Consider the following 19,638-nt stretch of genomic DNA (forward strand, 5'->3'; position numbering starts at 1 on the left):
CAATGCAGTATTGTACATGCATTATTTGCCAATAGTGACACACAGTAGAAGATGCACTTGGACAGTGAATACAGGCCACCTCCACTCCGTTTCATATCTCGCCTTTGACCTTTAGCAGTGACTGACATGGTTCACTATAACCCTGATAAATTTTATTTCCTCTTACATGATCCTGGAGTTCAGTGTGTGCACTTTGTGCAGCTGAGCTTCATGTCAGCCCTGTGGCAGCTGCTTTGATATCGAGCCGATCTCATCACTCATACAGTGTGTTGTCTGAAATGTGAAATGTTGACACCAGCGACCTGCCTCATACCAGCTTCCCCACTCTTGTGTGGTTCATGTTTTTTGAACCACAGGAAGTCAAAAGAGCTGGAGGAAGAAGATCTTACAGTGATTTTATTCCAAGTGTGTGTCTGTGTATCCATGTACTGTATGTGTTTGTCACTCTCCTTGGTACCTTGATGTTGAAAGAGCAAGAAGTACTGTATGGAAATGGCAGTATACTGAGCACACACACATATAGACTCATTGAATCAAAGCATTCATGAACAAGACCTCTGACGAATCATTGCATCCCTCCCAAGAGCGTGTGTGTGTGTATTGTTCGGCACCCGGCCATCCATCTGTGATGCATTGTGTAATTTTTATAATTTTAGCTGCAGACTCCTGGGAACTTGATTTTGTACACCCACCCACACTCACACATAGATACACAGCAGTGCACACACACACACACACACACACACACACACACACACACACACACATAAATTCTTTCATGGAAAACACATTCATCACTCACTCATATGCTCACTGAGAAATGCTCTCTTGCTCATTCTTTCTTTCACACACACACACACACACACACACACACACACACACACACACACACACACACACACACACACACACACACCTAATTCTCTCTTCCTAGCATTGCAGTACGGTAGCAGCTAATCAGGCAGCCAGCCGTGGAAGCAGACAATGGGCCAGATGCTGTTGGCTTAGAGCAACATCCACAAACTCATGTTTGACTCTGTACGTACACAGTAGCAGGAAATCAGACTATGTGACCTTCTGGGACTCAGATGTAATCACTTTATTTGTTCCAGTTATTAAGGAAAGGTGCAGTTAGACTAACAAGCACTAAACCACCCTCTCAGGACCCAGACAAAGTTTTGTTTTTGAGAAATGGGCAAAAGCTGTTCCAAAAGCTTTTGGAAGTGAATACTGGAACAGTATTCACTTCCATTGCTACAGTATAACAGACTGATAAACTTTTGACCCTTTCTCTTGTCTTTTTTTCAAAAGATGAGATCAAAATTGGATTTTCTCTGAATTCGGGAATGTAGCCATCTACTGTTTGCATGATTCAGATTGGATTTATACAGATGCAGAAAATAACTTGAACCATTTGTTGCACAGGTTTGATGTTTGATGCGTCTTTAAAAAAAAAAAGAAAAAAAAAAACACAACAAAAACAACAAAGCAAGCCAAATTCATGTTGCCCTCTAGTCAAGAGTAAAATACTCAACCCGTACACACCATGGAGAAATACAGGATTAAATCTTGCTTTTCCAAAATCATTTCTGGCGTGGGTGATGAGCGGTGTGACTGCTGCGAAGCTGATAGGTGCCGAGTTAGGGCACCCACATAAAATATATAGGATGAGGAGGCTAGAAATCTGGCATGATCCGCTATGTCGTAATCACAGGATGAATGTGAGAACAAAAAGATAAGTCTGCGTGTCAAGCTTGTTTTTAGACAGGCAGCAAGGTGTATGAAGTTTTTTAATTGTAAATGGGGAGAAAATATTTTGGGGGCTTAGTGTAGCACAAAGGCTAAACTGAGGGAAACTGGTAACAGGTTTCCACAACCCTAAAGCTCAGTAATTAACTTTTTTTTTTTCTCTCTAAAAAAGCTGGACTTTCAGACTTTTACTCAAGAGTTGTAATGCTGCATAATGTAAGATCAAAAAAAGTCAAACAGATGTGGCAGAGGTCGAGAGCAGCTCATGAGTTTTAGTCCCCATTGTGTGTCAACCTCCAAAAATATTTGGTGGTATATTTTCCATAATACAGCGCTGTAGCATTTTTCTTTAGAGCCCCCTTGTCTGGCAAATGACTATGTTTCATTCTCTATACTTCCAGTGTGTAACGTATGCTTTGTTAAAAAGTTATGGAGTTGAAGCAAGTAATGTCACCTGAGTAATTTTCTCAGACTTTTCAAAGGGTGACTTCAGAGATGACATTATACTGTTTTCACAGGTTGTGAATAGTAAATTCACTTTCAGTTCCCCAAAGTAATTCTCTAAAAATAAAAAGAACTTTTTCTATTTTGATGTTTGGGTTTGAAACAAACTTCTTCATATCTAAACACTGGATAATCGCTACCAAATATGACATTTAATAAATCATATTTTGTTTCATCTGGGCATCGAAAATTGTGTTTTATTTTCTCACTCAGTGACTTTTAAAGGCTATTAAGCCAGAGTACCAGGACTCTTTGTCATACCTGACAAAGAGTGTGGATGTGATCTCACATTCAGGGACATTTAACGATCATTTAGCATCTGGGAGAATCACCAGAAACAGGCCAGTGACCCAGTTTGTCACACACACACACACACAGCTACAAAAACACACCATCAAAATGTTGCCTGAGTGAAGTCTGTGAAGCCTGTGATTCTGGCAACTTTGCACTGCATGAATTGATCATCATATCTTTACTGCCCCCTGGTGGTGATGTGGAGAGGGGGATGGGTAAGGAAGAAAAGAAGGAAAGGGTGAAGGAAGAAAATGTAAGCAGAGTTAGTGTAGCCTTTAAGTAATTTGATTGTGTGTGCACTTTAGTTTGAGTCTGTGGGTTAATGACTGCGAAATCCCATAAGCAGGTTTTAGTGGAAAGTTAAGGCTCATTACATTAGCTTGTAGCGGCCATAGTATGAGGATTACACCTGTATAATATTTATGACTGACCTGTTTTTTCTCTTTTGACCCTTCCACTGTTCACCTTTCTTCCCCTTGCCTCTTTGTTCTCCCTCTTTCTCCTTTTTTCTCACCCAAACACATCCTTCATCCGTGTGCCCTTTCCATTTGTTTATTACTTGGCTACTTAATGTAATGGGAGAGCAACTTTTTTCCACTGGTTGACTGTAAGCAGAGTGATTACACAAGGCAACTTTTCTGTACAACTCTGTCATGGAAGGACGCCAAAGGACTTCCAGCAGATTTGTTACTTTAATCACTCTGGGACATATTGTTTCCAGGATAGCATTTGAAAAGATATGTTTTTTGACCCACTGGCTCTCTCCGAGTTGCTTGCTGCAGGGCACGGAGCCCAAGTGGTGATGCACAACACAGTTTTTTGGCCAGTTGAGCCAGGCAGCGCTCTCGGCAACAGGCAGCAAAGAGAGACAAAGAAGAAGGAAAATCGATTCCAGTGTTTTCTGCTAACAAAATGTCTCCTGGCAACAAGATGCTCCTTTTCTGATTAAGGCAGCTTTGCTTAGGAGTCATTAGACACTGCTTATCATTGGAGTGAGCCACAGTGTTGCCCTACGTGTTATTGCTTTAAGTGGCTGTGGGAAAACATGAGCCAAGTTCATTTTTTTTTTTTTTTTAAACCTAATATTCCTCATGTCTTCATTTCTGATTGGTTGAAGATGTTGTGCAATACGGCTTCAGTATTATTTAGCATTTTAACACAAAGTAATAATCCTTAAATGTTTGTAGTTTGCAATTTCTGCTCTGCACAGACTTTTATTGGTTATTACTTATCTGCACTGGTCTGTGTTTTTTTTTTCTCCCTCCCTCTGTCTGTTCAGGTACGACCTCCCTCAGTATGGCAGTCGTAGGAAGCTCATCTCGCCCTCCGGCCTCTACGATGAATATGGAGAAGTTATTGTCGATGACGATGGTAGCTACTACTACAGCCCACAGGAGTCTGACGGAGAGGTAAACACTGTCAAAACATAACACAATCCATCACTAGCACACACCAGGACAAGCATCCATAATGTGAAAGAGGAGCAATTGTCGATCATAATGATATTTACTGACTGAATTTACTGACATATTTTAAAGTTTAAGATCTATGCTTTTTGTCGAAGCTTTTTCAGTTTTGTTTAAAAGACCAAAATGACAAAAAAGAGATTTATGTTCATGTTCATATCAGGTAACTTTTCTTAGAACTAGCAGTCTATGAAAGCTTGTTACAGTGAAAGCCACTTTCCAGTGGAAGAATGGGAGGCACAAGGTTAAAGCCTGCTTCTAATAATGCATTTTGCTTATTCTTATGTGTTCCTTTCCTAAATGTTCGTATTTGGTTTTGGACTAATATCATCAGGTGAGGAGACAGTTTCAAGGAGGTAGATTACCCCCACACCCAGTTTACCTCCAGCCCCGTCCTCCACCTATTCCGCCCCCAAGAAAGACCTCAGGAGCCCCCAGAAATGAGGGTGACAAAAAGCAACCACCGGACGGTGCTACAGCCATAAACACAAAGTCCAAGGGCTCGAGTGCAGCCGCCAAGTTGAAAGCAGTGATGAGAGTAAGCACACTGCTGTCCACTATGAGTAAAACATCTGGGCAGCCTCCTGCCGTCCACCCACCGTGGAACAAAGCCAGGATTGGACCGATGGAAGTGGGGGATGGAGGCAGAGAAAGGGTGGAAGAAAGAAAGGAGGAAGGAGCGGGAAACAGGCTTGAGAGAGGGGAGGCAGGGAAAAGGGAAAACAAAGGAGGAGGAAGAGATGAATCAAGAGAAAGAGGAGGTAGAGGAGAAATGGAAACAAGGGGGAGAAGCAACAGAGGTGGCGTGACAAACAATGGGATGAGAAATGCTGTTGGAGGAGGAGAAGGCGTCAGGCCAGAGCACAGGGGAGAGCTCCCTGGCCTGCTGTCCTCTAGCCAGTCTTTCAGCATGGACGGCGGCATGGTCATCAATGGGAGTTACTTCCAGACGTCCCTTGAAGCCAGCAAACCCCCACCGGTGAAACAAAAGCTGAGCGAGGCCCTCAGTCTTATCGCCCTCGCCAGAAGACTCCAGGGACCCGCCAGGGTGGGAGATGAACTGTGGAATGATGGAAGAAAATTGGATAGAGGAGAAGAGAACAATAGGAAGATGTATGGCTCCATAGGAGATATGAGTGTTTCTGCATCAGTGTCGGAGAGAGCCACAGAAGAGGCAAGGAGGAGGTGGGAGTTAGGAGAGGAGGTTTCGTCCTCTCAGGGATGGTGGAAGAGAGGAAAAAGATTTCATGACAGTGATTCTGAAACAGGAAGTGGCAGCAGAGAGTCTCAGTCAGAACTTAGCTTCTCCGACGCAAGTAGCCACACGTCGTCTGTTAGAGCCGGGCACGACAAGACCGAATCCGACACAGAAACAGAAAAACATGAGTCAGACTCAGGGACCGAAGATGAAGAGGAAACTCCTAACACAGACAGAGAGCTGGAGAGTGGAAGTCAAGATGAGGAGGGAGAAGGGTCAGAGTCAGAGAAGGAGTCAGGGTTAGAGAGTGAGGATGAGGGGCAAGAGTCAAGTAGAAAACAATCAAAGGGAAATAATAGTAATAGTTCAGCGAGTAGTGACAGTGTTAGTAACAAAAGCAGCAGTGGAAGTGCCATTTTAAAGACAGAAAGCAGGAGCAGGCGGCTAGAAAGGGGCAGCCGATCCGCAAACAGCAGGGAGACAGATAGAAACAGCAGCAGCGGCTCTAAAAGTTCAAGATATTCAGGTTCTGCAGTTTCTAGTTCGAGGCCCAGAACGTCTAGACATTCCCTTTCTTCGCATGAAACAATAGAGGAAGAGAGCGAGGAGGAGAGTGAGAAAGACGAGGAATCAGGAGAGGAGGAGGGGAAGGAGGAAGAAGAGGGGGAAAGTGCTGAATCACGAAAGTCCTCGTTGAGTAGGCGAGCTTCCCGCCACAGCCAATCAGACATCAGCTCAGGTGTGATCAACGCCTCGGACGACTTGTCACCCATCATCGAGGACGCAGAGGAGGAGGAGAATGCTGGGGAAGGGAACCAGGATGAAGAAGAGGGGGATTTTGAAAATGAGCAGGCAGATTGAAATGCAGATGAGGCCTGAGCCCCCCCCCCCAACAAAGATTAAATTCTTTGCCACTAAGTAAGATCTCGGTGAAAATGCCTAGATTGGGTGTGCAGTCATTACCTGAGTGGAATTTATTGCTGTAATCTCTCACTCTCTTTCTTGTTTGGTGTGATTTACGTTCAGAGGACTTTAAATTGCCTTCATGTCCTCTGTTGCCCTCGCACAGTATCTCTTTCTGTGTCTTTAGCTTCTTTCTTTAGCTTCTGTCTTTAATCCCCTTTTCCCAATCAGCCTATCTTCTCTCGCTCTCATCCGTCTGTCTGGCCTTCTTTTATAACAGCTCTTACGCTCTTGAAGTGGTCGACTAGTTTCCTTCTGCAGTTTTTCTCCTAAGCTGACTGGTCTCATTTTCCTTTTCTGAAAACTCCTCTTCCAGCTGCTTATTTGTGTGCTTCTGCTGCAGCTCAGAGATTGTTATTCACTGACCTCTCTTTGTTGCACCTAAGGTTTGCTCAAGCTTTTTTCATTAATAATTTCTTTTTCTGTCCATCATTCTCCCTGAATATCAGCCAGTTCTTCCAGTAGCTGTTATCTGCAAGGGAAAAAGATGTTTTCTATAAAATGATGAACGTATTCTTCCTTCCAATATCGAGGTTAAATGGAAAATCTGTAAGGGTTATATAGTGTGGTAGAAGGTCAGTAGGTTTCACAGCGGAACTTTTCTTCTTTCAAAGTGTGTGTGTTTGCGCAGCAGTGTTTGCTCTGACCTAACTGAGAGGAGATTTTACGGTTACATTAATCTTTTGTGTTACAAACAGTTGCAACCAATGTGGCAGTTAATATACAGTATATTTTTTAAAGGATTTCCTCAACGTTTTCCATGATGCAGCTCTGTATTGGTACCAAAGGACAAAGTTTGGAGTAAACACTGTTGCACTGACCTGTCTTTGCTATGCAGTGTGTTTGCAGCGTGAGTTATAGTGTTACTATCATTTCTTGATTGTAACAAAAATTCTTAAAAAGGTAGAAAGTAAAAGAAAATGGTCTTAAATTACATTTGAGTTTAAAGAGCCTTGCATGTTGATTCTCCTGAAAGCTAGCAGCTTATGTTCCTGCACCTTGCTGCAGTAGAAATGTATCAAGGCTGTGTAGGGAAAGAAGATACAGACTCACAACAATGACACAGTACTTTCAGCCTGCTGTTGAAGGACAGGTTTTATTGACTTTTTGTGTTTTGTTTTTTTGGCATGGCTGTAAGGATAACACTGTCGATCTGTTAGTCTCTACACCAGCAACTATTTGGTGGATTGCTGTGAAATTTGGTCCAGACATTCATGGTCTCCACAGAATGAGTTGTAATAACTTGTATGACCCCTTAACTTTTTTAACTACTTACATTTATTATGAGGATACCTGCAAAACTAAATCCTCATCAGCCTCAGTTGTACTTTGTATTTAATGCAGATTAACAAATGTCAGCATGCTAAACACAGATGGCGAACATCCAAACTTACAACATACATCAGTATCTTAGCATTGCCATTGTGAGCATGTTAGCAGACTTATGTTGGAATAGATAGATAGACTGCTGAATCCTCGTATTACCCTCCCCTAAACTTTGGAAATGTGTATCATGAGTTTTGCGTTAAGACAGACTTGGAAAAATTAAAGACGCATCTGTAGGAAAACTTTCAGAAAACAAATGCTGAAAGACTTTTTAAGACAGATGATATGACAAACTACAGCAGACAGTCATCGAGTAAGAAAAGGCTAGAAAAATAAGAAAAAGGCAGATTTTTTGCTTTTTATCAGGGCGTCTTGCATTTTTCTTCTAAACGGGGCCAAGTGAAACTAAATTTAGGAACACTGATGAAACCACTGATGAAACTGATGAAAGCTTTAGTAGTTTAAAGCCATTTAATTTGTGTGTGTTTCCAGCACGGCAGCAGAAAACGTCGGATCAAGTTGGTGTTGGACCGAGAGTACGAGACCAGCTCCACCGGCGAGGAAAGCATGCCAGAAACCCAACGCACCCGAGTGCCCTCCACCCTCAACAGCCACCTTAACGTTAACGGCAGCATCTACATGGCCCAGAATGGCTCCATCATCCGCACCCGACGTTCGGCAAATGCCATGGGCCCCACACACGCACACACCACCATGAACAACAACCTCAAACTCACCTCCCCCATCTTCAGCTCGCGGCTGGCAAAGCACTTTAAAAAACTAGACAAAATGGCCGCCACGCTGGAAGAGAGAGTGCCCTTGAACAACCCCAGGACGGCAGCAGACGGCGGGTGCAACACATTGCGCACCTTCCAGAGCTCGGCAATGGCCACGTCCGCTACGGCCACTTCCTCTCTCTCTAACACTGACAACAATAAAATGCTGAATGCGTTTAACTCACGACAATCCAGCGTTTCATTAGGGTCAACAAGCACCAGCAACACGGGCCCTGAGAGTGCTGCGTCTAAGTCCAACTTGCTGAAAGCGGCGCAGGGCGGCACGGAGCAGCGGCCTCAGAGCACAGCAGAGGGAGAGGAGTTGAAAGAAGGCGAGAGAGAGTCGAAAGTAGACGGCGGTAATGAAGACAACGACGACGGACTCGTTATGAGAGAGTCATTAGAGTGCCCGAGTGACAGGACGCAGTCGGATGAGGAGGAATTATGGATGGGCCCCTGGAACAGCCTTCACATACCCATGACCAAACTCTGACTGATACTGACGCCACTGTGCTCGCTCCTTATTGCCAAGATCATTAAAGCGTTCAGACATCATATCTTGTTCATTAGTTGTGGAACTAATGGGGATGCTCCAGTCCAATTTAAGAAAGAAATCTAATTAACAGATTGGTAAAGTGAGATTCCTCACCTGTCAAGTAAAAGAATTTCATTTATTTTTTAAGTTCCGAGACAAATGATAAAAGTAGATAAAAAAAAGAGGTAACTTGGCATCTAATTGGTTATTTTTCCAGTTTATTCATTAAAATGTCCATTTTGTAACTTCTCAATATTTCAATCAGGGCATCCCTTAAGCCCAACTGATCTCAGAGCTGCAAACACCTTCAGAAAACTTGACCTAGAATGAGAGGACTTGTTATATTTCTACTTTGCTAAGAGATAATGAAGCGAACTTGAGGAAAGAAAAAAAAAGTCTATGAACTTTTTAAGGCCCTTTAAGCGACCGGTGTCTCTGTATGGAACTGCACTTGCTGCTGGTGTCACCCATCTTGAATTTTGCTTGACACTTTTCATTGACACATGAAGTCTTGTATTGTTCAAACTTGCCTTTTTATCCTTGTCAAGTTGCTTGGCAAACTTTATCCAAATAAAAAAAGGAAAAAAAAATTCAATTGTGGAGTTTGGCTAAATTGGCTCTGAGTTAATGTCTCCTCTCTAGAACTAAGACAGGACTGGCGAGATAAAAGTTTTGACCTGATTAAAAAGCTGTAAGTTTCAGCAAGGTTCTCCACATAACATCTTTTAAAAGATATTTGCATTTTGTTTTAATTAAGCAGATACTGATTGGAAGGAAGAGATTACTTTTAATTCCCTAATTCTGCTGGATCCCTGAGAGATCCACTCACCGGAGCACACGGATCCTTCTCCCTTATCAAAGTTCATTAGGATAAAGGTGGGGGAACTTTTTAATTGTGAACCACATTTACAGTGAATTGTTTCATTTGAAGTCTGAAAGAAGCCGGATCATTAAGTTGCAAAATTACCAACTTTTAAAACTCTCTCATTTAATTTGGTGACTGCATAATTTTGCATTAAGGAACTCAACAGAGGGTGCAGTACCGGTGGTGATATTTGAAAGTGAGTGCTCCTTATTACCCGAAATTAGCGGACTGTACCGGAGAGCAACATTTTAAACAGTTTCTGGAAGGAAGGCCGCTGTTATTGATTCAACTAAATAAGCTGATTATGTCACTGATTCCAGAGTCCACTGTGTCTTATTGGAGGAGAAGATAGACTGAACTTGGCTCATTAGTCTATGACACAAGCACAAAAGATTTGATTAGTGGCTGGAATAATGATAAAAGGGGTATTTCACCAACCCCCCCAAAAAAACCAAAAAAAAATGAAGCTGATTTAGCTGATACTATGTGTGCTACTATTACTGTGTCATCCTAAATTCAGTTTAGCACATATTCATTCAATATTAAGTGTACTTACAGGTTTCATTAAGAGCAAATGTTACATATTGTGTAAATTTTTCTTTCTTCTTTTGTTTTAGCAGGTTATCACATGGTGTCGTTCATGGACCAGATACAGAAATGAAAAGCTCCAAAATATCCCTGGTAATCACCACTTTTGTAGGTGTGTATGAAAAGGCCTTTTTCACAGCAGACATTCTGACTTGTCATTGTAAAGTGCAGGGTTATTAACAATGGCTCTGTTCTATTCAAGTCTCCCACTAAGCCATGACAGAGTGACAGTGAGCCAGCATTCACAATCCCAGGACCCTGAAACTGAAGCAGCAAGTTGGAATTCAGAGATCATTAAATTTAGTATTTTCAACAGTGCTGTTCTTACATGTCAAAATGTCTTCTGTTGGAAAAAAAAGGACAGAGAACAATAAAAAGCAGCCTATACTATGATTTGAGCTCCAGTGGTAAATTCTCCATAGTAAGCTCCATAGTAAATTCAAAATGTAATGGAAAAGTAAAATGTAAATGTAAAATAAATGCAGAAGTACAGATGCAGTAGAGATAGACCGTTTTTTTCAGGGCACATACTGATTCCGATTATTAGTAGTCAAGGAGGCCGATAATCGGTATTTGGAGCCTATATTCATTTCCAGTAAAAGTGAAAATATTGGCATCAAACTTTTGCATAATACAAACTCAAACACTTACCTTCGTTGAAATGCCATTATGCATATGTTTATTAAACAGCTTTTCAGATTTGCAACACATTAAAGGGTTTTTTTTTTTTTTTATCTTAGACAGTAGACATCTTTGTCTTAAAATTCTAACCAAAAGTGTAGAGAGTTCCCTGGATGAGCAGCATCTCTTATAAAGTTAACTGAAAATTTAAATAAATAAATAGCTTCCTGAAGTTTTATAAAGTAAATAAAACAAAGTGCAAGAGTTGTTCAGCTTGCCCTCCAGTGAGATGGCTTCTCTTGCTCTCATAAATTGCAGAGACTTCACTGAAGACTTAAGTCTATCCATCTGCAATGAGGGTTTGAAAAACAGAGACAGAAAGTGGGGCCATATGTTTACATATGCTCAACTCATCATGCTTAATTCATTGCAGCATTTGGGAAGTTGATTTTATTATGTAAATGTTATATTTTAACAACATGTGATAGCAGGGACCCTGTCAAAACTATTGCCGGATGCTAGGCAATACTAGGATTGTAGGATGCTACATTCTTAATGATTAATGTTACTATAGCTGAAAAAATAGTACAATTGCAATAGGAGAGACTATTCCATCCCTGAACACCATGCAGTTCATGTAACCCAGGGATCAGCAACCCGCAGTTCCAGAGCCGCATGTGGCTCTTTCTTCCCTCTGCTGTGGCTCCCTGTGACTTAAATAGAAAATAAATAATGAGTATTTAATTTAAATGTATTTTTATTTTAGTTTGTCCATTTTTTAAATGTAATTCTATATTTTTGGATTACGGTGACCTTGTAACATTGAAATAAAACGTTTTAAATTTTTTGTCGCTCGAAATATGCATCACAACCGCCGCTGTGTGACACACGATGGCAACATTTTCAGGTTGACCGCTGACTGCACGCTCCAGTGCAAGCGATAAAGTGATGACGGAACACAGAAGCAGACGGCATTTTTGGTTCGCCATAGATGGAAAATAAAATAAGTTTAAGTTTGGATTTTTATTTCATAAATATAAGAAGGACTAAAATAGAGACTGAGTAATTTATTTGAAAGTAAGCATCAACCAAGCGTCTTTTTTTCGGAGTTCAAAATGTTTTTGTTAAATGCAGAAATAAAATTTGGTGTTCTCTGTAGCAGTTCACTGATTACATAACAGCAACACACTATAACAGGGATTGGCAACCCGCGGCTCCAGAGCCGCATGTGGCTCTTTCATCCCTCTGCTGTGGCTCCCTGTGACTTTGGAAAATAAATAATGAGTATTTAATTTAAATATATTTTTATTTTAGTTAGTTCATTTTTTTACATGTAATTCTAAATTTGAGGATTGCTGTGATCTTGTAAGGTCCGTGTATATTTAGTATGGCCTGAAAATGTCATAAAAATGGTTATGTATAGTAAGGCTTCAAAATAGGCCAAAAAAAATTCATACTTTAGTATGGCCTCAAACTGTCCTAAAAATGGTCATAGTATAGTAAGGCTTCAAAATAACTTTTTTGTCATATTTTGACGCCTTACTATACATACTATACTATGACTTTTTTTAATGACATTATGAGGCCTTACTAAAGTATGACTTGACGCCATGCCATGGTATGACGTTTTTTATGACATTTTGAGGTCAAAAAAAATTTTGACTTTTTTTGGCCGATTTTGACGCCATACTATACTATGACGTTTTTTATGACATTTTGAGGTCAAAAAAAAATTTGACTTTTTTTGGCCGAAAAAAACGCCATACTATAGTATGACATTTTTTATGACTTTTTGAGGTCAAAATTTTTTTTGACATTTTTTGCCCGAAAAAAACGCCATACTATACTATGACGTTTTTTATGACTTTTTGAGGTCAAAAATTTTTTTGACATTTTTTGGCCGAAAAAAACGCCATACTATACTATGACGTTTTTTATGACATTTTGAGGTCAAAAAAAAATTTTTGACTTTTTTTGGCCGAAAAAAACGCCATACTATACTATGACGTTTTTTATGACTTTTTGAGGTCAAAGAATTTTTTGACTTTTTTTGCCCGAAAAAAACGCCATACTATACTATGATGTTTTTTATGTCTTTTTGAGGTCAAAAAAATTTTTGACTTTCTTTGGCCGAAAAAAACGCCATACTATACTATGACGTTTTTTATGACATTTTGAGGTCAAAAAAAAATGTGACTTTTTTTGGCCGAAAAAAACGCCATACTATACTATGACGTTTTTTATGACTTTTTGAGGTCAAAAAAATTTTTGACTTTTTTTGTTGGAAAAAAACGCCATACTATACTATGATGTTTTTTATGACTTTTTGAGGTCAAAAAAATTTTTGACTTTCTTTGGCCGAAAAAAACGGCATACTATACTATGACGTTTTTTATGACATTTTGAGGTCAAACGAAAAATTTGACTTTTTTTGGCCGAAAAAAACGCCATACTATACTGTGACGTTTTTTATGACTTTTTGAGGTCAAAAATTTTTTCGACATTTTTTGGCCGAAAAAAACGGCATACTATACTATGACGTTTTTTATGACATTTTGAGGTCAAAAAAAATTTTGACTTTTTTTGGCCGATTTTGACTCCATACTATAGTATGACATTTTTTATGACTTTTGGAGGTCGAAAAAAATTTTGACATTTTTTGCCCGAAAAAAACGCCATACTATACTATGACGTTTTTTATGACTTTTGGAGGTCGAAAAAAATTTTGACTTTTTTTGGCCGATTTTGACGCCTTACTATAGTATGACGTTTTTTATGACATTTTGAGGTCAAAAAAAATTTTGACTTTTTTTGTCGGAAAAAAACGGCATACTATACTATGACGTTTTTTTTATGACTTTTTGAGGTCAAGAAAATTTTGACTTTTTTTGTCCGAAAAAAACGCCATACTATACTATGACGTTTTTTATGACATTTTGAGGTCAAAAAAAATTTTTACTTTTTTTGTCGAAAAAAAACGCCATACTATACTATGACGTTTTTTATGACATTTTGAGGTCAAAAAAAATTTTGACTTTTTTTGTTCGAAAAAATCGCCATACTATACTATGACGTTTTTTATGACATTTTGAGGTCAAAAAAAATTTTGACTTTTTTTGTCTGAAAAAAACGGCATACTATACTATGACGTTTTTTTATGACTTTTTGAGGTCAAAAAAATTTTGACTTTTTTTGTCCGAAAAAAACGCCATACTATACTATGACGTTCTTTATGACTTTTTGAGGTCAAAAATTTTTTCGACATTTTTTGGCCGAAAAAAACGCCATACTATACTATGACGTTTTTTATGACATTTTGAGGTAAAAAAAAAATGTGACTTTTTTTGCCCGAAAAAAACGCCATACTATACTATGACGTTTTTTATGACATTTTGAGGTCAAAAAAAATTTTGAATTTTTTTGTCCGAAAAAAACGCCATACTATACTATGACGTTTTTTATGACTTTTTGAGGTCAAAAATTTTTTTGACATTTTTTGGCCGAAAAAAACGCCATACTATACTATGACGTTTTTTATGACTTTTTGAGGTTAAAGAAAAACTTGACTTTTTTTGGCCGAAAAAAACGCCATACTATACTATGACGTTTTTTATGACATTTTGAGGTCAAAAAAAATTTTGACTTTTTTTGTCTGAAAAAAACGGCATACTATACTATGACGTTTTTTTTATGACTTTTTGAGGTAAAAAAAAATTTTGACTTTTTTTGCCCGAAAAAAACGCCATACTATACTATGACGTTTTTTATGACATTTTGAGGTCAAAAAAAAATTTGACTTTTTTTGGCCGAAAAAAATGCCATACTATACTATGACGTTTTTTATGACTTTTTGAGGTCAAAGAAAAATTTTGACTTTTTTTGGCCGATTTTGACGCCATATTATAGTATGACGTTTTTTATGACTTTTGGAGGTCGAAAAAAATTTTGACTTTTTTTGGCCGATTTTGACGCCTTACTATAGTATGACGTTTTTTATGACATTTTGAGGTCAAAAAAAATTTTGACTTTTTTTGTCCGAAAAAAACGGCATACTATACTATGACGTTTTTTTATGACTTTTTGAGGTCAAGAAAATTTTGACTTTTTTTGCCCGAAAAAAACGCCATACTATACTATGACGTTTTTTATGACATTTTGAGGTCAAAAAAAATTTTGACTTTTTTTGTCGGAAAAAAACGCCATACTATACTATGACGTTTTTTATGACTTTTTGAGGTCAAAAATTTTTTTGACATTTTTTGGCCGAAAAAAACGCCATACTATACTATGACGTTTTTTATGACTTTTTGAGGTCAAAAATTTTTTTGACATTTTTTGGCCGAAAAAAACGGCATACTATACTATGACGTTTTTTATGACTTTTTGAGGTCAAAAATTTTTTCGACATTTTTTGGCCGAAAAAAACGCCATACTATACTATGACGTTTTTTATGACATTTTGAGGTAAAAAAAAAACGTGACTTTTTTTGGCCGAAAAAAACGGCATACTATACTATGACGTTTTTTATGACTTTTTGAGGTCAAAAATTTTTTCGACATTTTTTGTCCCAAAAAAACGCCATACTATGCTATGACGTTTTTTATGACATTTTGAGGTAAAAAAAAAACGTGACTTTTTTTGGCTGAAAAAAACGGCATACTATACTATGACGTTTTTTATGACTTTTTGAGGTCAAAAATTTTTTCGACATTTTTTGTCCCAAAAAAAACGCCATACTATACTATGACGTTTTTTTATGACATTTTGAGGTCAAAAAAAATTTTGACTTTTTTTGTCCGAAAAAAACGCCATACTATACTATGACGTTTTTTTATGACTTTTTGAGGTCAAAAATTTTTTCGACTTTTTTTGGCCGAAAAAAACGCCATACTATACTATGACGTTTTTTATGACTTTTTGAGGTCAAAAATTTTTTTGACATTTTTTGGCCGAAAAAAACGCCATACTATACTATGACGTTTTTTATGACTTTTTGAGGTCAAAAATTTTTTCGACATTTTTTGGCCGAAAAAAACGCCATACTATACTATGACGTTTTTTATGACATTTTGAGGTAAAAAAAAAACGTGACTTTTTTTGGCCGAAAAAAACGGCATACTATACTATGACGTTTTTTATGACTTTTTGAGGTCAAAAATTTTTTCGACATTTTTTGTCCCAAAAAAACGCCATACTATACTATGACGTTTTTTATGACATTTTGAGGTAAAAAAAAAACGTGACTTTTTTTGGCCGAAAAAAACGGCATACTATACTATGACGTTTTTTATGACTTTTTGAGGTTAAAGAAAAACTTCACTTTTTTTGGCCGAAAACAACGCCATACTATACTATGACGTTTTTTATGACATTTTGAGGTCAAAAAAAAATTTGACTTTTTTTGGCCGAAAAAAACGCCATACTATACTATGACGTTTTTTATGACATTTTGAGGTCAAAAAAAATTTTGACTTTTTTTGTCCGAAAAAACGCCATACTATACTATGACGTTTTTTATGACTTTTTGAGGTCAAAATTTTTTTTGACATTTTTTGGCCGAAAAAAACGCCATACTATACTATGACGTTTTTTATGACTTTTTGAGGTCAAAAATTTTTTCGACATTTTTTGGCCGAAAAAAACGCCATACTATACTATGACGTTTTTTATGACATTTTGAGGTCAAAAAAAAATGTGACTTTTTTTGCCCGAAAAAAACGCCATACTATACTATGACGTTTTTTATGACTTTTTGAGGTCAAAAATTTTTTTGACATTTTTTGGCCGAAAAAAACGCCATACTATACTATGACGTTTTTTATGACTTTTTGAGGTTAAAGAAAAACTTGACTTTTTTTGGCCGAAAAAAACGCCATACTATACTATGACGTTTTTTATGACTTTTTGAGGTCAAAAAAAAATTTGACTTTTTTTGGCCGAAAAAAACGCCATACTATACTATGACGTTTTTTATGACATTTTGAGGTCAAAAAAAATTTTGACATTTTTTGGCCGAAAAAAACGCCATACTATACTATGACGTTTTTTATGACTTTTTGAGGTCAAAAATTTTTTCGACATTTTTTGGCCGAAAAAAACGCCATACTATACTATGACGTTTTTTATGACATTTTGAGGTCAAAAATTTTTTTGACATTTTTTGGCCGAAAAAAACGCCATACTATACTATGACGTTTTTTATGACTTTTTGAGGTTAAAGAAAAACTTGACTTTTTTTGGCCGAAAAAAACGCCATACTATACTATGACGTTTTTTATGACTTTTTGAGGTCAAAAAAAAATTTGACTTTTTTTGGCCGAAAAAAACGCCATACTATACTATGACGTTTTTTATGACATTTTGAGGTCAAAAAAAATTTTGACATTTTTTGGCCGAAAAAAACGCCATACTATACTATGACGTTTTTTATGACTTTTTGAGGTCAAAAATTTTTTCGACATTTTTTGGCCGAAAAAAACGCCATACTATACTATGACGTTTTTTATGACATTTTGAGGTCAAAAAAAAATGTGACTTTTTTTGGCCGAAAAAAACGCCATACTATACTATGACGTTTTTTATGACTTTTTGAGGTCAAAAATTTTTTTGACATTTTTTGGCCGAAAAAAACGCCATACTATACTATGACGTTTTTTATGACTTTTTGAGGTTAAAGAAAAACTTGACTTTTTTTGGCCGAAAACAACGCCATACTATACTATGACGTTTTTTATGACATTTTGAGGTCAAAAAAAAATTTGACTTTTTTTGGCCGAAAAAAACGCCATACTATACTATGACGTTTTTTATGACATTTTGAGGTCAAAAAAAATTTTGACTTTTTTTGGCCGAAAAAAACGCCATACTATACTATGACGTTTTTTATGACTTTTTGATGTCAAAAATTTTTTTGACATTTTTTGGCCGAAAAAAACGGCATACTATACTATGACGTTTTTTATGACTTTTTGAGGTCAAAAATTTTTTCGACATTTTTTGGCCGAAAAAAACGCCATACTATACTATGACGTTTTTTATGACATTTTGAGGTAAAAAAAAATTTTGACTTTTTTTGTCGGAAAAAAAATGGCATACTATACTATGACGTTTTTTATGACTTTTTGAGGTCAAAAAATTTTTTGACTTTTTTTGTCCGATTTTGACGCCTTACTATACTATGACGTTTTTTATGACTTTTTGAGGTCAAAAAAAATTTTGACTTTTTTTGGCCGAAAAAAACGGCATACTATACTATGACGTTTTTTATGACTTTTTGAGGTCAAAAAAAATTTTGACTTTTTTCGTCGGAAAAAAACGCCATACTATACTATGACGTTTTTTATGACATTTTGAGGTCAAAAAAAATTTTGACTTTTTTTGGCCGAAAAAAAACGGCATACTATACTATGACGTTTTTTATGACTTTTTGAGGTCAAAAAAAATTTTGACTTTTTTCGTCGGAAAAAAACGCCATACTATACTATGACGTTTTTTATGACATTTTGAGGTCAAAAAAAAAATGTGACTTTTTTTGGCCGAAAAAAACGCCATACTATACTATGACGTTTTTTATGACTTTTTGAGGTCAAAGAAAAATTTTGACTTTTTTTGGCCGATTTTGACGCCATATTATAGTATGACGTTTTTTATGACTTTTGGAGGTCGAAAAAAATTTTGACTTTTTTTGGCCGATTTTGACGCCTTACTATAGTATGACGTTTTTTATGACATTTTGAGGTCAAAAAAAATTTTGACTTTTTTTGTCCGAAAAAAACGGCATACTATACTATGACGTTTTTTTATGACTTTTTGAGGTCAAGAAAATTTTGACTTTTTTTGCCCGAAAAAAACGCCATACTATACTATGACGTTTTTTATGACATTTTGAGGTCAAAAAAAATTTTGACTTTTTTTGTCGGAAAAAAACGCCATACTATACTATGACGTTTTTTATGACTTTTTGAGGTCAAAAATTTTTTTGACATTTTTTGGCCGAAAAAAACGCCATACTATACTATGACGTTTTTTATGACTTTTTGAGGTCAAAAATTTTTTTGACATTTTTTGGCCGAAAAAAACGGCATACTATACTATGACGTTTTTTATGACTTTTTGAGGTCAAAAATTTTTTCGACATTTTTTGGCCGAAAAAAACGCCATACTATACTATGACGTTTTTTATGACATTTTGAGGTAAAAAAAAAACGTGACTTTTTTTGGCCGAAAAAAACGGCATACTATACTATGACGTTTTTTATGACTTTTTGAGGTCAAAAATTTTTTCGACATTTTTTGTCCCAAAAAAACGCCATACTATGCTATGACGTTTTTTATGACATTTTGAGGTAAAAAAAAAACGTGACTTTTTTTGGCTGAAAAAAACGGCATACTATACTATGACGTTTTTTATGACTTTTTGAGGTCAAAAATTTTTTCGACATTTTTTGTCCCAAAAAAAACGCCATACTATACTATGACGTTTTTTTATGACATTTTGAGGTCAAAAAAAATTTTGACTTTTTTTGTCCGAAAAAAACGCCATACTATACTATGACGTTTTTTTATGACTTTTTGAGGTCAAAAATTTTTTCGACTTTTTTTGGCCGAAAAAAACGCCATACTATACTATGACGTTTTTTATGACTTTTTGAGGTCAAAAATTTTTTTGACATTTTTTGGCCGAAAAAAACGCCATACTATACTATGACGTTTTTTATGACTTTTTGAGGTCAAAAATTTTTTCGACATTTTT

The 19,638-nt window shown here is 36.8% G+C and overlaps 1 protein-coding gene across 1 annotated transcript in view; it reads left to right on the forward strand.

Moving 5' to 3' along the window:
* Window positions 1–8,911, forward strand: part of LOC121201250 (protocadherin-15-like) — a 122,491-nt gene extending 113,580 nt beyond the window's left edge. Inside the window, exons 38-39 of the mRNA XM_041067000.1 lie at window positions 3,827–3,956; window positions 7,993–8,911. Of these exons, the coding sequence (XP_040922934.1) occupies window positions 3,827–3,956; window positions 7,993–8,769 (907 nt within the window). The 3' untranslated portion in view covers window positions 8,770–8,911. The remainder of the gene's footprint in view (window positions 1–3,826; window positions 3,957–7,992) is intronic.
* The last annotated feature ends 10,727 nt before the right edge of the window (window positions 8,912–19,638 follow it).

Source organism: Toxotes jaculatrix, chromosome 21 (assembly GCF_017976425.1).
Source record: "Toxotes jaculatrix isolate fToxJac2 chromosome 21, fToxJac2.pri, whole genome shotgun sequence".
In the NCBI taxonomy this organism is placed as follows: domain Eukaryota; kingdom Metazoa; phylum Chordata; class Actinopteri; family Toxotidae; genus Toxotes; species Toxotes jaculatrix.